Below are 14,227 nucleotides of genomic sequence, written 5' to 3' on the forward strand. Positions count from 1 at the left end.
GATAGAATTAGGCATTGGTGGTAGAAATGGGGTTGGTAAAGCTTAGGCATTGTTGGTAGGAGAGATTGGTTAGCGTTAGGCACTGGTGGTGGTAGGGGCTGCTTAGCGTTAGGCACTGGTGGTAGTAGGGGTTGGTTAGGGTTAGGCTCTGGTGGTAGGTGGGGTTGGTTAGGGTTAGGCGCTGATGGTGGGAGAGGTTGGTTAGGGATAGGCACTGGTGGTGGGAGGGGTTGGTTAGGGTTAGGAATTAGTGGTAGGAGGGGTTGTTTACACTTAGGCGTTGATGGTGGGAGAGGTTGGTTAGGTTTAGGCATTGGTGGTGGAAGGAGTTGATTAGGGTTAGGCACTGGTGGTGGAAGGGGTTGGTTAGGGTTAGGCACTGGTGGTGGGTGGGGTTGGTTAGGGTTAGGCATCAATGTGGGTGCCAGTTAGGGTTAGGCACTGGTGGGGAGGACCCTTGTGAGAATAGGGTAAGTTTTAGCATTGGTAAAACTTCCTGATATTTTACTATTGGAACTACCACTACCCAGTAGTAGAATATCAGTAATTTTACTTTGGAAGAAACGTACTTCTTATTTGTAAGTACATGTATTTTAAATTTTACAATTTTTTGCAATAGCGGTCCTTTAAGTACAGTGTAACACATGCGGAGTCCCAGTAAGGTCACCACTGCAGCGACACCTACTGTATATGCGTATAACAAACAGCCTTAGGGAAAATAGAGATACACTTTACAGACGATTTCTCACCTTGTAAAAAAAAAAAAAACAGAAGAAGAGGAAGATTGCTCCGCGCTGATCAATGGTGCTGCCAAAACCTCCTGGCCACCGAGGAAGCGGATATTTCTAAATCTTCCTCTCCAAAATAAAGTCCCTTTTAAGAATACGATGACAAATGGCTCTTGGTGTAAGAAGCCGAGAAAGCGTCTATAACACTGAATCGCTGTCACTTTCATTGCGCTTCTGAAGGAAGACAAACGATCGGAATCACGCGCCGGGCGTAATGGCAGCTGCCTCTATCTGTGACGCCGCAAAACTCCATTTAAAAAGTAATTTGTGCGCTCGGTGGCCCCCGGGCTTGTCATCTGCTGGAGATTATACAGGTGCGGTTTGTAGGCCTCATATTTTATATAGATGGCGGCCCGGGCGAGATGGGTCGAGAAATGGGCGCCGTGCATCATTTTAATGTGGACATATTTTCTCAGTGTATACAGAGGGTCACCGTGATGCCTGTATTTAATATGACGGCTGGCCTAATGGGTTCGGAGGCTGCGTGATCTACAGGCCTGGGGGTGTTTTATCGCCTTGTAGATGGGAAGTGCTAAATTTTATGGAGTGGATTCGAGACCAGGCGCTCTCCTGTTCACAGCCGGAGATAAAAGAGACATATTTCCGCGAGTAAACAAAGATAAGGCGCGGCCCGAGAGTAGAGTGATTCAAAGTGCATTTATATGTGCTGGCAGGTTACAGAGACTCCGTATAAACATTGTTTCATTTTATCATGTGTATTTATAGCGCTAACGTGGTGCAAGACATTGTACAGTGCGTAGAGTTATTCATGCCAGTCTCTGTTTCAAAGACGGTACACACGCTAGATCAAACTTGCCTGAAGCGGCTGCTCAGGACGTCTCAGACAAGAATCTACTGTGTGTACAGGATTTGCTACATCATCCATCGCTCCATTGTCATCCTTCCCCCTCCATAGCAACTGAACTTGTCGCTACAGGAGATATTTGCAGCGCTTCCAAATGCAGGCTGCACCCGAGCTGACCAGCTGCATAGGTGTGCAGAGCGCAAAACACGGGCAGATGACACAACTTGCATTCAAAACAGATGCAGCAAATGGAGGACGTTAGCTTCCAAAAACAGTTTGCGTGCAGATTGTTCAGTACTAGGAATGATCAAAAAGAAGCAAATTCTTCCGAAATTCATGCAAATGTATGCACATTTTTATGCAAATGTATGCGGTTTGAAGATGGACCAATCAATTTATCTATTTATTTATTTTCTCTTTTTTTTATTCCAACTCAGCTCTTGTATCATATGCCCAACCATTTAATACAAGCTTCACCGCAGCCCTCTTAGGTCAGGTAATTGTTTTGCATCATTGTTGATTTATCGCTTAATCAATGAAATCTTTATTTTTCTTCTTCCTTCCATTCCTCCCTCCAACTTTAAAAGAGAAAGTTGTAATAAGGCAAAAAAGCAAAACAAGAAAGAAAAAAAAAACACAAAGGGAAAAAGAAATAAAAAAGAAAAGAAAAAAACCCAAGGTTTAAATAGAATGGTCCTTTCATAATAATTAGTAATAACATAACAAGGTAGGGTTCAAGTATTTGGTGATCATATTATTCTGCCATCCAGGCAATTCTATATTGATTCAAAGCCTATCACTCGATTGATTTGCTTATGCTCTGTAAATTATAAAGAAACCCCCCACCAATCCAAATGCAAATGCAAATGGGATTTCTCACTTGCACTTAGCACCCTAGCACTGAGAACTTTTCCCTGACGATGGCTCCAATCAAGGGGTTGAAACATGTTGGATTGGTGGGGGGTTTCTTTATAATTCATAGAGCATAAGCAAATCAATCGAGGGATAGGTTTTGAATCAATATAGATCTGCCTGGATGGCAAAATAATATGATCACCAAATACTTGAACCCTATTATGTTATGACTAATTAGTATGAAAAAAATATTTTATCAAAACTAATTAAAAGTTAGGTTTTATATGTATACATACAGGGGCATAACTAGAAGTCCCTGGCCCCCCTGCAAGAATTTGAGCAGGGCAGGAGGGGTCGCAGCATGATGGGAGAGCTTTGCACATCAGCGGGGAAGGGGGACAGTCCCCCCCTCACCTTGGGCGCTCCCCTCCTGCATCTAAGTGGCAGCAGCGGCGGCAGCAGCAGCTATAATTACCTCCATTCACCACCGGAGGTCTCTGATCTGCAAGGGTTTCACATTACTTCCTGTTTTAACAGGAAGTAATGTGAAGCCCTTGCAGATCGGCAACCTCCGGTGGTGAATGGAGGCAATTATAGCTGCTGCCGCCGCCGCTGCTAAAAACTTAGATGCAGGAGGGGACCGCAGAGGGGAGAGCCCGAGGTGAGGGAGGGGGGGGGGGGGGACTGTCCCTCCTCCCCGCTAATGTGCAGCATGGCTTTTCCCTCATGCTGCGACCCCTCCTGCCCCCCCAAACGGCCATGAACAGGGGCTGCTTCCCCTATTGTTACGCCAGTGTATACATACACTTCTAAGGAGGATCAATTTTGTGTTTTTTCAAACTTAACCTCCTGAGCGGTATGGACGAGCTCAGCTCGTCCATTACCGCCGGAGGGTGCCACTCAGGCCCTGCTGGGAGGATTTTCACCAAATAAAAAGCAGCACACGCAGCCGGCACTTTGCCAGCCGCGTGTCTTACCTGTGGTGATGTCCCAGGATTCCCACGTACAACAATCTCTGGAGTTTATCCATGGTGTTGCAATAAGGAAGATACTGTACATACTGTGAGGGGCAGTTTCGCTAACAGAAATTATGAAATATTTCATTGGAGAATGGCCAGGATGGCTCAAGCTGACAGAAAGGCTATGGCAGTTCAGATAAATGCTCTTTACAACTGTGGCGAGCCAGAAAGATTCTCAGAATGCCCAACACATCGAACTACATTGAGTCCCACTCCTGCCAGGCAAAAACATAAGTCCGAGGCTACCGTGGGCACAGGACCACCAAAACTAGACAGCTGAAGGCTGGAAAAACACCGCCTGGTCTGATGGATCTCAGTTTCTGCTGATGTCACAGATGGGGACAAAATTTAGTAACATCAGCAGCACAAATACAGTACATGGAGCTACCCTGCCTTGTGTCAGCGGTCCAGGCTGGTAATAGTTTTGGATATAGAGGTAAGCATGTCAGCATAGATGAGAATCTAAAAGGAATGTTACCAGCATCTTGTGGCATTCACGCTACAAAGGACTGAGGCCTCTTGCACACTACATGCTATTCCAATTTTTTATACGTCCAATTTTGGATTCCCTTTAAAAACCTTAGCAGTATGCAGTACGTTTTTTAATCGGAATCCAAAATCGGATCAGATTAAAAATCGGAATCGCATGTAGGGCTTGATTCACTAAACCGTGATAACTCCTATCACGGCCACGCTAACGTTTTTGCATTCAATCGCGAATTTTCACACGCAATCACAAATTTTCGTAAATTCACAATTGCAAGCAAAAATTTGCGATTGCGCATGAAAACGTGAGCAAAAGAGCTGCCGCGGCCGTGATATGCGTTATCGCGGTTTAGTGAATAGCCGGTAGTGTGCAAGAGGCCTGAGGCTGATTTAAAGGAGAACTGTAGTGAATATTACGTAATTAATAAAATTTCTTATTGTTTACAATATTCATTTATAGATTATTTAGTCAGTGTTTGCCCATTGTAACATCTTTCCTCTCCCTGATTTACATTCTGAAATGTATTACTAGCGGTGACACCTTTAGTTCTGCCAGATGATCTATAAGGAATGAACGTTACTGAGAGTTCTTTGCATAGAGGGAGATGCTGCTTGCTTGGCAGTTAGAAAAAGACGTTATTTCCCACAATGCAACGAGGTTCACAGACAGCAAACTGTCAGGACCATGGTCATGACATCACACTGTGGGAGGGGTTTCACCCCAATATCAGCCATACAGACCCCTCTGATGATGTTTTAGGGAAAAGGTAAAGATTTCTCATGGGAAAGGGGGTATCAGCCACTGATTGGAATGATGTTTGAATCCTGCGTTAAAGTTCCCCTTTAAAGAGAGTCTGAAGCGAGAATAAATCTCGCTTCAGACCTCATAGATAGCAGGGACATGTGTGCCCCTGCTAAAACGCCGCTATCCCGCGGCTAAACGGGGGTCCCTTACCCCCTGAAATCCCCTCTGAGCAGCGCATCCCCTCTTCCGGATTGAGGCAGGGCTAACCGCCGCAGCCCTGCCTCACGCGCGTCTGTCAGCGCGTATCTCCGCCTCTCCCCCGCCCCTCTCAGTCTTCCTTCACTGAGAGGGGCGGGGAAGAGGCGGCGATGCGCCGCTAAAAGACGGCGCTGAGCGGCAGGGCTGCAGCCGTTAGCCCTGCCTCAAGACCAAGTTGGTCGTAGATTTTGCAGGGGGGGGGGGGGGGTTGGGGGTGAAGGGACCCCCGTTAAGCCGCGGGATAGCGGCGTTTTAGCAGGGGCACACATGCCCCTGCTGACTATGAGACAAGAAGCGAGATTTATTCTCGCTTCAGTGTCTCTTTAAAGGGGTTCTGTGGGCAGTTGCATTCATCTAGTTAGACGAATAATTAGACGGTGTCCGGCGGCGGAGGAACGGAAGATTCTTCAGTGACGGCGAGGGACAAGTTACCTGCAGGGTGCCGGTAGAAGGCCCAGGTAAGTGTCAGTTTTAGATTTTTAAAGGAGCCCGCAGAACCCCTTTAAGAGCAAAGGGAAACCCTTCCAGTATTAGTCTAACATGCCATATGATCATTTTTCAGAAACTGTCACAGTGAGGTACATATGAGAGACAGCTGTCCCGGCTATGGTGATACAGTCAGTATTTCAGACTTTGGTTACAAAACAAGCAACTTATATGATTTATTTCCATTCTTCGATACGTTCCGGACAGACGCTTTTTGCGTATGCCTGAGACTTGCAATCAGATCCACATCTGCTGTCGTGAAGTCGGGGATGGATGTTTTTCCCACCTGCTGGAATATCATCATGTGATCGCAGATGTGTCGCCTTGTGTTACAGGGGAACCTGACGGCAGCAACATTCCTACATACTGAGATGGCTGTCCCCCTGACGACAAATCATCTCCTCTGAGGCTGTGTCAGTATCGCCGTGACCTCTGAAATGAAGATTGTCAGGGGTTAATGGCTGTGATGAGATGTGGAATTAAGACATTTGTATCTGTGTGTCATGTGTCTGCATATTGTGTTAGGCCCAGAGGGGTGGCTAAGGTTTTCAGTGCCCGGGGACAAAGACAAAAGTTTTTGCGCCCCACTCTGGATAGTCACGTGAGCATGGCAATGCCTTAGAATGAGGGTGTGGTCATGGGTGGAGCCAAATGTACAAATGCTATTTAGATAGCCTTTCCACCCCTATAGCTAGATGTGCCCCCCTTTAGATAGTCAGATGTGCCCCCATCTCTCCATCAGTGCTTCTCTATTTGGAAATATAGACACAACGATGGCCTCTTGTGCTAGGGGGTGGGACTATATGCTGCAAATAGTTTATACTTTATTTAAAACTGTATACAAAAAGGGAAAAAAACACACAAATAAGAAGTGATGTACATTTGCCGTCAGTATATTGTACAGCGCTTCTAATTGCCCTATAAATTGAGCCAGAAATCGCTGTACAAAACGATAGTAAAAACATTGAACGTTTGGTACAGTGATCTGTTGTGGGCCTATTGCCTTATAAACCTTATACAATTCCATGCCTGTCGCTGGAAAATTAAAGTATACTTCCGGTTAAAAAAATGATTATGAGATAGTGTTACTCTCCACGTGGCCGCGCTAAAGTGAGAGGTATATGGAGGCTGCCATATTTATTTCCTTTTAAGCAATACCAGTTGCCTGGCTGTCCTGCTTATCCTCTGCCTCTAATACCTTTAGCCAGGGCCGGATTTAAGGCAAGACCACCTAGGCCATGGCCTAGGGCACCACAGGAGCAAGGGCACCAAAGCAGTATGCTAAACTGGTGCAAGCTTGCAAATGCTGCAATGCAGGGAAATCAGGTGAGCACCTGACCGCAGTACTCTGCTACCAGCAGCCTGTGCCGAGGCCACCTTGCTCTCTGTGCACGTTTGCATTGTGGCCGGTGGCTATAGACTTGGGCAGCATTGGAGACGGAAAGGAAGAGGAAGCTTCTGCACTGGAGACAAGTGGAAAAATGAGTGACACTGGTGGTTGCTGCAGTGTGAAGGCGAGCTGGCTACCAATACTGATGGGGGGTGGGAAGAGGAGGGATTAATGGAGTCATCTGGCTACCTATATTGGAGGGAAAGGGGGAGGGGTCATCTGGCTACCTATAGTGAAGGGAAAGGGGGAGGGGTCATCTGGCTACCTATACTGGAGGGAAGGGGGGAGGGGTCATCTCACTACCTATACCGAAGGGGGGCGGCTGGTGACAGTGGCCTTGGGCAGTAAAGAGTACAAATCTGTCCCTGCCTTTAGCCATAGCCCCTGAACAAGCATAAGCAGGCAAAATAAATATGGCAGCCTCCATATTCTTCTCATTTTGGTCATCCTTTAACAGGAATTATCTCTGTGGTATACCAAAATCTTCTAGCCTAAACTGTGTATGAATATCCTCCCTTCTGACAGCTCAGCGTTCCTGCTTGCATTGCCACGGAATGGACCAGCAATGCACTGCTGAAGACAATGCCCATATGAAATAAAAAGATCAGAGGTATAACATTTCATTGGACCAGTAAAAAGGTTACAGTCGCAATGCATTTTGCAGCTTTTATATATATCGTCACGGAGGTGGTGACATCATATCCTGGGCAGCAGCTGACTTTATACAAGAGTGCTTCAAGATGGGGCTAAAAGAATGCTAAAGATCTGTAACAAAAAAGATATAAATAGGATATACAAAAGAATCTTAGTTACACAATACCAAAAGAAATACAAGTTCATATGCTTAAAAGCCAGTACTGTACATAAGGGGGTGCGTCACATCATGAGGGAAGTCTGGATAAAGGTAATAAAAGCAAAAGCCCCCCCTAAACAGTCAAAATTATTTTATTGTTGAAAACAAATGTGCAGATATGAACTTGAGACCTGATTCTTAGGATGAGCCTATAGCAGTCTGTGGAGAAGGTGCCAGTATGGGTAGACAGCATATGTTGTGGCCAGCATCACTGCTCAGTTGCTCTGTCCCTCTCCAGAGCCGGGACAAGGTCCTCCAGCACCCAAGGCTGAGACACCAAAGTGCGCCCCTCCATCCCTGCCACCCCAGCCGTCACACACTGATTGCTATTAGACTAAGAGGCGCCACAGGGCCCACAACCTCCCCAACACCATAATATCTAGTTATCTGGCATGCAGTCACTGCCATGTATCCCCTTTTCTTATTTCTTTCTGCTTCAAACACAATTAGGAATGACAGCTGAATGAATTCTGCGCCCCCTCCTACCCTGCGCCCTGAGGCTGGAGCCTCTCCAGCCTATGCCTCGGCCCGGCCCTGTCCCTCTCTACTTAAGAAATTCCAGGCTACATTCCCCAGCATCCCTACATTACAGTAGAAGCCTTGTGCCTACAAGACAAGACGGGACTTGCAGTTTACAAGTTGTGAGGTCTTAAAGCGGACCTCCGGTGTATACCACATATTCAACATTCAACGCATCGGGAGCGCCCTCTAGTGGGCTTTCATGCAGCCAACTTTCAGTTGGCTGCATGTAATAGTTTTTTTTTTTATTAAAAAAAAAAAACTCCCGCAGCCACCCTGGCGATCTTAATAGAACGCCAGGGAGGTTAAAGTGAGCCCGAGGTGAGAGGGATATGGAGGCTGTCATATTTATTTCCTTTTTTAAACAATACCAGTTCCCTGGCAGTCCTCCTGATGCGGTGTCTCTAATACTTTTAGCCACAGACCATAAACAAGCATGCAGCAGATCAGGTACTCTGACTCAGTTTTACTGGATTATGCTTGTTCCAGGGTTTTGACTCAGACACTTCTAATGCCAGAAGATCAACAGAGCTGCCAGGCAATTCGCATTTTTTACAAGGAAATAAATATGGCAGCCTCCATATACCTCTCACCTCGGATTCCCTTTAACAAGTCTACACAGTTTAGGCCTTGGATTCCTAAAGGATTTGCTGCAACTGCATCACAACTTCAGTTCAACAGCATAGTTCACAACTGTCCCTCTTTGGGAGGCGTGTCCCTCTGTCCCTCTTTCCTCCTCATTTGTCCCTCTTTCAGGACTTTTTCCCTCTTTCTATGTAAATATATATATTTCTCTACTAAAAATGTGTTTGGTTGACTCTAAACTTTATTCCCATCCTTTAAATTGATATATTACTAATTTTAAAATCTTAATATGAAGGAAAATGAGCCAGGATAGAAAGGGCCAGTGTGGTTTAAATTATAAAACAACATATTTTTCTTATGAAATATTTATGGTATGCGTGACTAGGGGTGTGACCACGGGCATGATCAGGGGTGTGGCTTAAATGTCCCTCTTTCTCATCTCGAAAAGTTGGGAGGTATGCAACGGGATCTTGTAACTTGACTACCCCCAGTGTCCACCTTAAAATCCTTGGAGCCAGAGCCTTCTGTCATGTTGCCCCTACCCTTTGGAACACCTTGCCACACCCAGTCAAGACAGTTCCAGCCCTGAAGGCGTTTTAATCAAAAACTGAAAAGCTACCTGTTTGGTCAGCATAGCTCCCAACTGTCCCTCTTTTGGAGAGACAGTCCCTCTTTGGGAGCCCTGTCCCTCTGTCTCTCTTTCTCCCTCATTTGTCCCTCTTTCTGGACTCTTGTACAGATCTATGTAAATGTGTGTATTTTCAACTGAAAAAAATGTCTTTAATATACTGTAAATATTATTTATATCCTTTAAATTAATTTATTTCTTATTTTCAAATGTTAATATGAAGGAAAATGAACCAGGATAGAAAGAACCAGTTCGGTTTGAAATATAAAACATCATATTTTTCTTATGAAATCTTTATGGTATGCGTGACTAGGGTTGTGACAGGGGCATGGTTAGGGTTGTGGCAGGGGCGTGGCTTAAGTGTCCCTCTTTCTGATCTCAAAATGTTGGGAGGTATGGGTCTGGCATTTATGATCACATAACTTTTTCCCCTATCTGTACTGATCTGAGACAAGCGTATACACTTTTGGGTCGTACAGAAGAAAAGCGCTTTAAAAATGTTCTGTTGCTGTTGTAGAAAGTTTAGGCTGAAGTAGAGTAACCCTTCGAGAAGCAATACTACACGTTCGAACTTAAAGCTTCTAAGGTTGTTTCAGCCCACTTCACATAGTTCTGCTGGTTCTGGTGCTGGTTATCTGGTAACCTTTGACAGCTGAAAAGAACACCCAGTTGTGTGAATAGCTCAACCAACAACAAGCAGAGCTGTTGGATGGCCAGGATTCTGCATAGTTTTGGTATATGGAAGATTGCATAAGCAGTCAATGAGGATGGAGTAGGACAGATACTCGGAGTGACACATGTGGTATATGGCATCCGTCATTATGGGGAGAGATCTGGATGAAATCAATAACATCTAATGACACATGACACCAGTGAGTTGAGTGATGTCACCCTGAGTCACTAATATGGGCCCACAGTGACTGCAATGAGACGATCTCTTAATGACTTTTGTAAATCACTTATTAGTTGGCCAGATCTGCTGGTAACAGATGAGAGAGTGGAGGTGACACATGTTGTATAAGTGTCACATCCAATATCCAGACCTACAGCTCAGAGAGCAGACCGCAGAGGTCACGTTACGCCAACTGGCTGTCCTAGTGACAACCTAGTGACATTGGCCAGAAATAATGTAAGTGAATATCAAGTCAAAACTAGGGATGGACGGAAGTGCCGATTTTCGATTCCGAAACATTTATGCTTTCAAATAATCAGAAATGTTGTCAATAAAGAAGTAGCAGTGGAGTATTGTACCGTGCTAGAGCTAGACAGCCGAAAGCCTGCTCTTATTCTTTTAAGTTAGCCAATAAATGGTATCATCCTGATTCAAAACATCCTGAGTCAATAAAGTAAAATACTTTTCAAAATCTGCTATTTTTGGAGAAATATACATTTTTATTCGGAACCTGCATTTCCAATCAGCAACCGGGGCAAACTTCTAAATTCTCCGATTGGCCTACTACTTCAGAGTTTTCTGATAGGCCTAAAATTCCTGTGGTAATACAATTTTTACAGTAAATTTCTGCATTCTCTGATTGGTCCAATGCTTTCGAGTCTTCTGATTGGGTTAAAATTTCCGAGTCTTGGTAATGTGGTATTCTGCGGATTTCTGATTTCTGCCACGGAAAGACTATTTCTGATCTAAAAAAAATCGGAAATCTGCGGATTTTGAAAGCTCATCTCTAGTCAGAACTTCCATCTGTCCCCAATGGGCAGTCCCTGTTTTGAAGTCATAGCCTCTCGCTCTTTACGCATCAGCTGCACCTATTTTAGATATATGCAATGGTCAAATCCGTATAAATAAGTGTATCTAACTACAAGGCAGATTTTCGGCCGGTCAGTCGTTCAGTAAATTGGACCACTGGTGGCCACCTTCTTGGACCACGGAAGCCGGCGTGTCACCTGACCAATGAGGGTCAGGTGACACGCCAGCTTACGTGCACGGAGGAACCTGGAAAGTAACCAGGAGCCGCTAGGTGCTGCAAGGAGACTACAAGACACCGCTGGTGGCTTGTTGAGTATTTATGGGGGGAGATTTGTGCTTTTTCGGCCGATTGCTCAAGCAACCGGTAAGCACATGTACCGGCAAGCACATGTATCGGCAAGCACATGTATCCGGCATCAGGCGATCCCCACCGATGCCGGATACCAGGGACTCTGCTGTAGTTAAACAACGTTATTTTGACAGATATTGTCACGTACCTGTAGAAGAGCAACCCTTGCAATTTGTCACCCAGTATCCCTAGAGTGGGAACAGGAGTACCTGCTGTCCAAAGGGCAAGAGCTCTCGCAGAACCGTTGGCTTGACGACTAAGCGCGTGACTGAACTTGAACCACAGAGTTACCACAGGCTGAGTCTAGTACTGCAGGGACTCAGCAACCAGGTTAGATGAGTAGCAGGTTCAACAACGGAGCAGATCCTAGGACAGGCAGATGTCGGCAACGGATCTGATTCTCGAACAGGCAAGAGTCTGGCAACAGAGCGGGTTCTCGTACAGGCAGAGGTTAGCAACAGATCAGGTAGTCCTACAAAGCAGTGGTCGGCAACAAATCTGGAAGTCAGGCAGGCCAAGGACCGAATCCAGAACATCAATCAAACAGGCAGACACAAGGTCACGTCACGGGAGACACACACACTTGCTGCAATACAACAGCTCCGTAGGGTGGCACTCTCCAGACTGAAATAGGCAATTTGGCGCGAAGTGCATAACGCGTCACGCGCACATGTAACTACGCAACACGCACGGAAGGAGGTACATGTACAAACAAGCACCCCGTACACACGCAATGCGCACAGCGCTCACACTAGTGCGCAGCGGCACCAACGATTACGCCGTAACACATAAAGCGCGCACACGCAACCTACCAGGCGTGCATGGTGGGTTTCGTGTCCGGTCCCTACGCAACCCACCATGCATAGGGACCGGACAAGATGCCCCAGGACTGCTGTTGACATCCATACATGCCAGATGCCTTCTCTGGACTGGTAACTGACCGTGACAGATATAGGCAGAACATTTACCTCAGTGATTTATTTGGTATCGGTTTAAAGACACATATAAAAGGTCTTCCACTGATTGCCGGTACAGATCTAGGAAAACATCTGTGCCTGGTGTTTGTTCATTATATTTAGTACCAATTCTGCACACGGCCGGAGCACGCTGATAGCAATATAGCACAGTTCCTGTATTGCCGCGTTCTCTTCAGAAACACGTACACACGGTCCCCCTCCTCCCACTTCTTTGTTAGCGGAACAGATGAAAAAGAAGATGTTATGCGATATTCCTGGTGGTTGGCCATAATGTGAGCTGCCTGGCCTAATAAAATCTCAAAAGGTGTCATAAAGTCACAGCTGGACGGGGTCACTAAGCTCGGCATAAACTACATGTAAAATGGACGGTACAGCAAATAGATAGCGGCATAAAATTTTACGACGCAGCGGATGAAAGACATAAGAATAACACATGAAGCAGGCCTGACTCCCGGCACAGATCCCTCGGTAAAACTGCCGCCAGTTGTGCGAGAAATTATATTTTTGGCATTTTTATTTTCCAGTTATAAACAGCACTGACATGTTACACGTGGCGTTACAGAACACCTAGAATCACCACCCTCTGTCTGTGCCAGCAAAGGAACTTAAAGAGAAACTGTAAACAAGAACTGAACTTCATCCCAAACAGTAGCTGATACCCCTTTCCCATGAGGGGCCATATGCAATTCAGTTTTTCACCTGAGTTTTCTCCTAGATGATATTTTGAAACTTGTCAATAAAATGCATTTTAAACCCCCAGCAAGCAAAAAAATACTCAAAATAATTTTGATAGTACCTTTTCTCCTACTTTGTGGTACTTTTTGCTTTGCAAATTGCTGAAAATGTATTCTAAATTGAAGATGAAAAATTATCTCCTAGGAGAAAAGTCAGGTGAAAAAGTGAATTGCATATGGCCCGAGAAATCTTACCTCTTCTCAAACGGATCATCATGGCTGATTTTGTGGTGAAACCTCTCCCACAGTGTGGTGTCAGGACCAAGGTTCTGACATCGCACTGTGGGAGCCTTGTTGCATTGTGGGAAATAACAGCTGTTTACAGCTGTTTCCAACAGCCAAAAAAACAAGCAGCATCTCCTTCCACTGACATCACCTGCCAGCAGTAAAAATGTCACCATGTGGTAAGAATGTAAGTCAGAATGTAAATCAGGGAGAGTAAAGATTTTACAATGGCCAAACACTGACTAAATCATTTATACATAATTATTGTAAAAATGAAGCACTTTTTTTATTACAGTATTTTCACTGAAGTTCCTCTTTAACCTGCTTAGCGGTATGGACGCATTGTTACGTCCATTACCGCCGGAGGTCGCCGCTCAGGCCCTGCTGGGCCGATTTTTATCAAATAAAAAGCAGCACACGCAGCTTGCACTTTGCCAGCCGCGTGTGCTGCCTGATCGCCGCCGCGAGCAGTGGCGATCCGCCGCGAGCAGCGGTGAAAGAGGGTCCCCCCAGCCGCCGAGCCCTGCGCAGCCGGACCAATCAGTTCCGGCCAGCGCTAAGGGCTGGATCGGAGGCGGCTGACGTCAGGACGTCCATGACGTCACTCCGCTCGTCGCTATGGTGACGAGGTAAGCGAAACAAGGGAGGCTGCTCATTGCAGCCTTCCTTGTTACTTCTGGTCGCCGGAGGCGATCAGAAGTACGCCATGAAATAGTTTTTTTTTAATTTAAAAAAAACCCTCCTGCAGCCGCCCTGGCGATCTTAATAGAACGCCAGGGAGGTTAAAGAGACACTGTTACAAAAAAAAGTGGCTGGGGGGGGG

At 45.7% G+C, this 14,227-nt stretch overlaps 2 protein-coding genes across 9 annotated transcripts in view; one reads left to right on the forward strand and one right to left on the reverse strand.

Moving 5' to 3' along the window:
- LOC137525094 (histamine N-methyltransferase B-like) overlaps positions 1-14,227 on the forward strand; it is a 431,596-nt gene that overhangs the window by 342,177 nt on the left and 75,192 nt on the right. The window contains exon 1 of one of the 8 annotated variants that reach the window (XM_068245900.1): positions 2,050-2,089. The exons of the other annotated variants lie outside the window; for them this stretch is intronic. The gene's annotated coding sequence lies outside the window, so the exon portion shown is untranslated. Of the gene's footprint in view, positions 1-2,049; positions 2,090-14,227 lie in introns of those variants that run through there. 8 annotated transcript variants of the gene reach the window in all.
- LOC137525097 (histamine N-methyltransferase A-like) overlaps positions 5,589-14,227 on the reverse strand; it is a 345,938-nt gene continuing 337,299 nt past the window's right edge. The window contains exon 7 of the mRNA XM_068245916.1: positions 5,589-5,874. Coding sequence (XP_068102017.1) covers positions 5,837-5,874 — 38 coding nt within the window. The 3' untranslated portion in view covers positions 5,589-5,836. The remainder of the gene's footprint in view (positions 5,875-14,227) is intronic.

The sequence above is a fragment of the Hyperolius riggenbachi genome, chromosome 7 (assembly GCF_040937935.1).
Source record: "Hyperolius riggenbachi isolate aHypRig1 chromosome 7, aHypRig1.pri, whole genome shotgun sequence".
NCBI lineage: Eukaryota > Metazoa > Chordata > Amphibia > Anura > Hyperoliidae > Hyperolius > Hyperolius riggenbachi.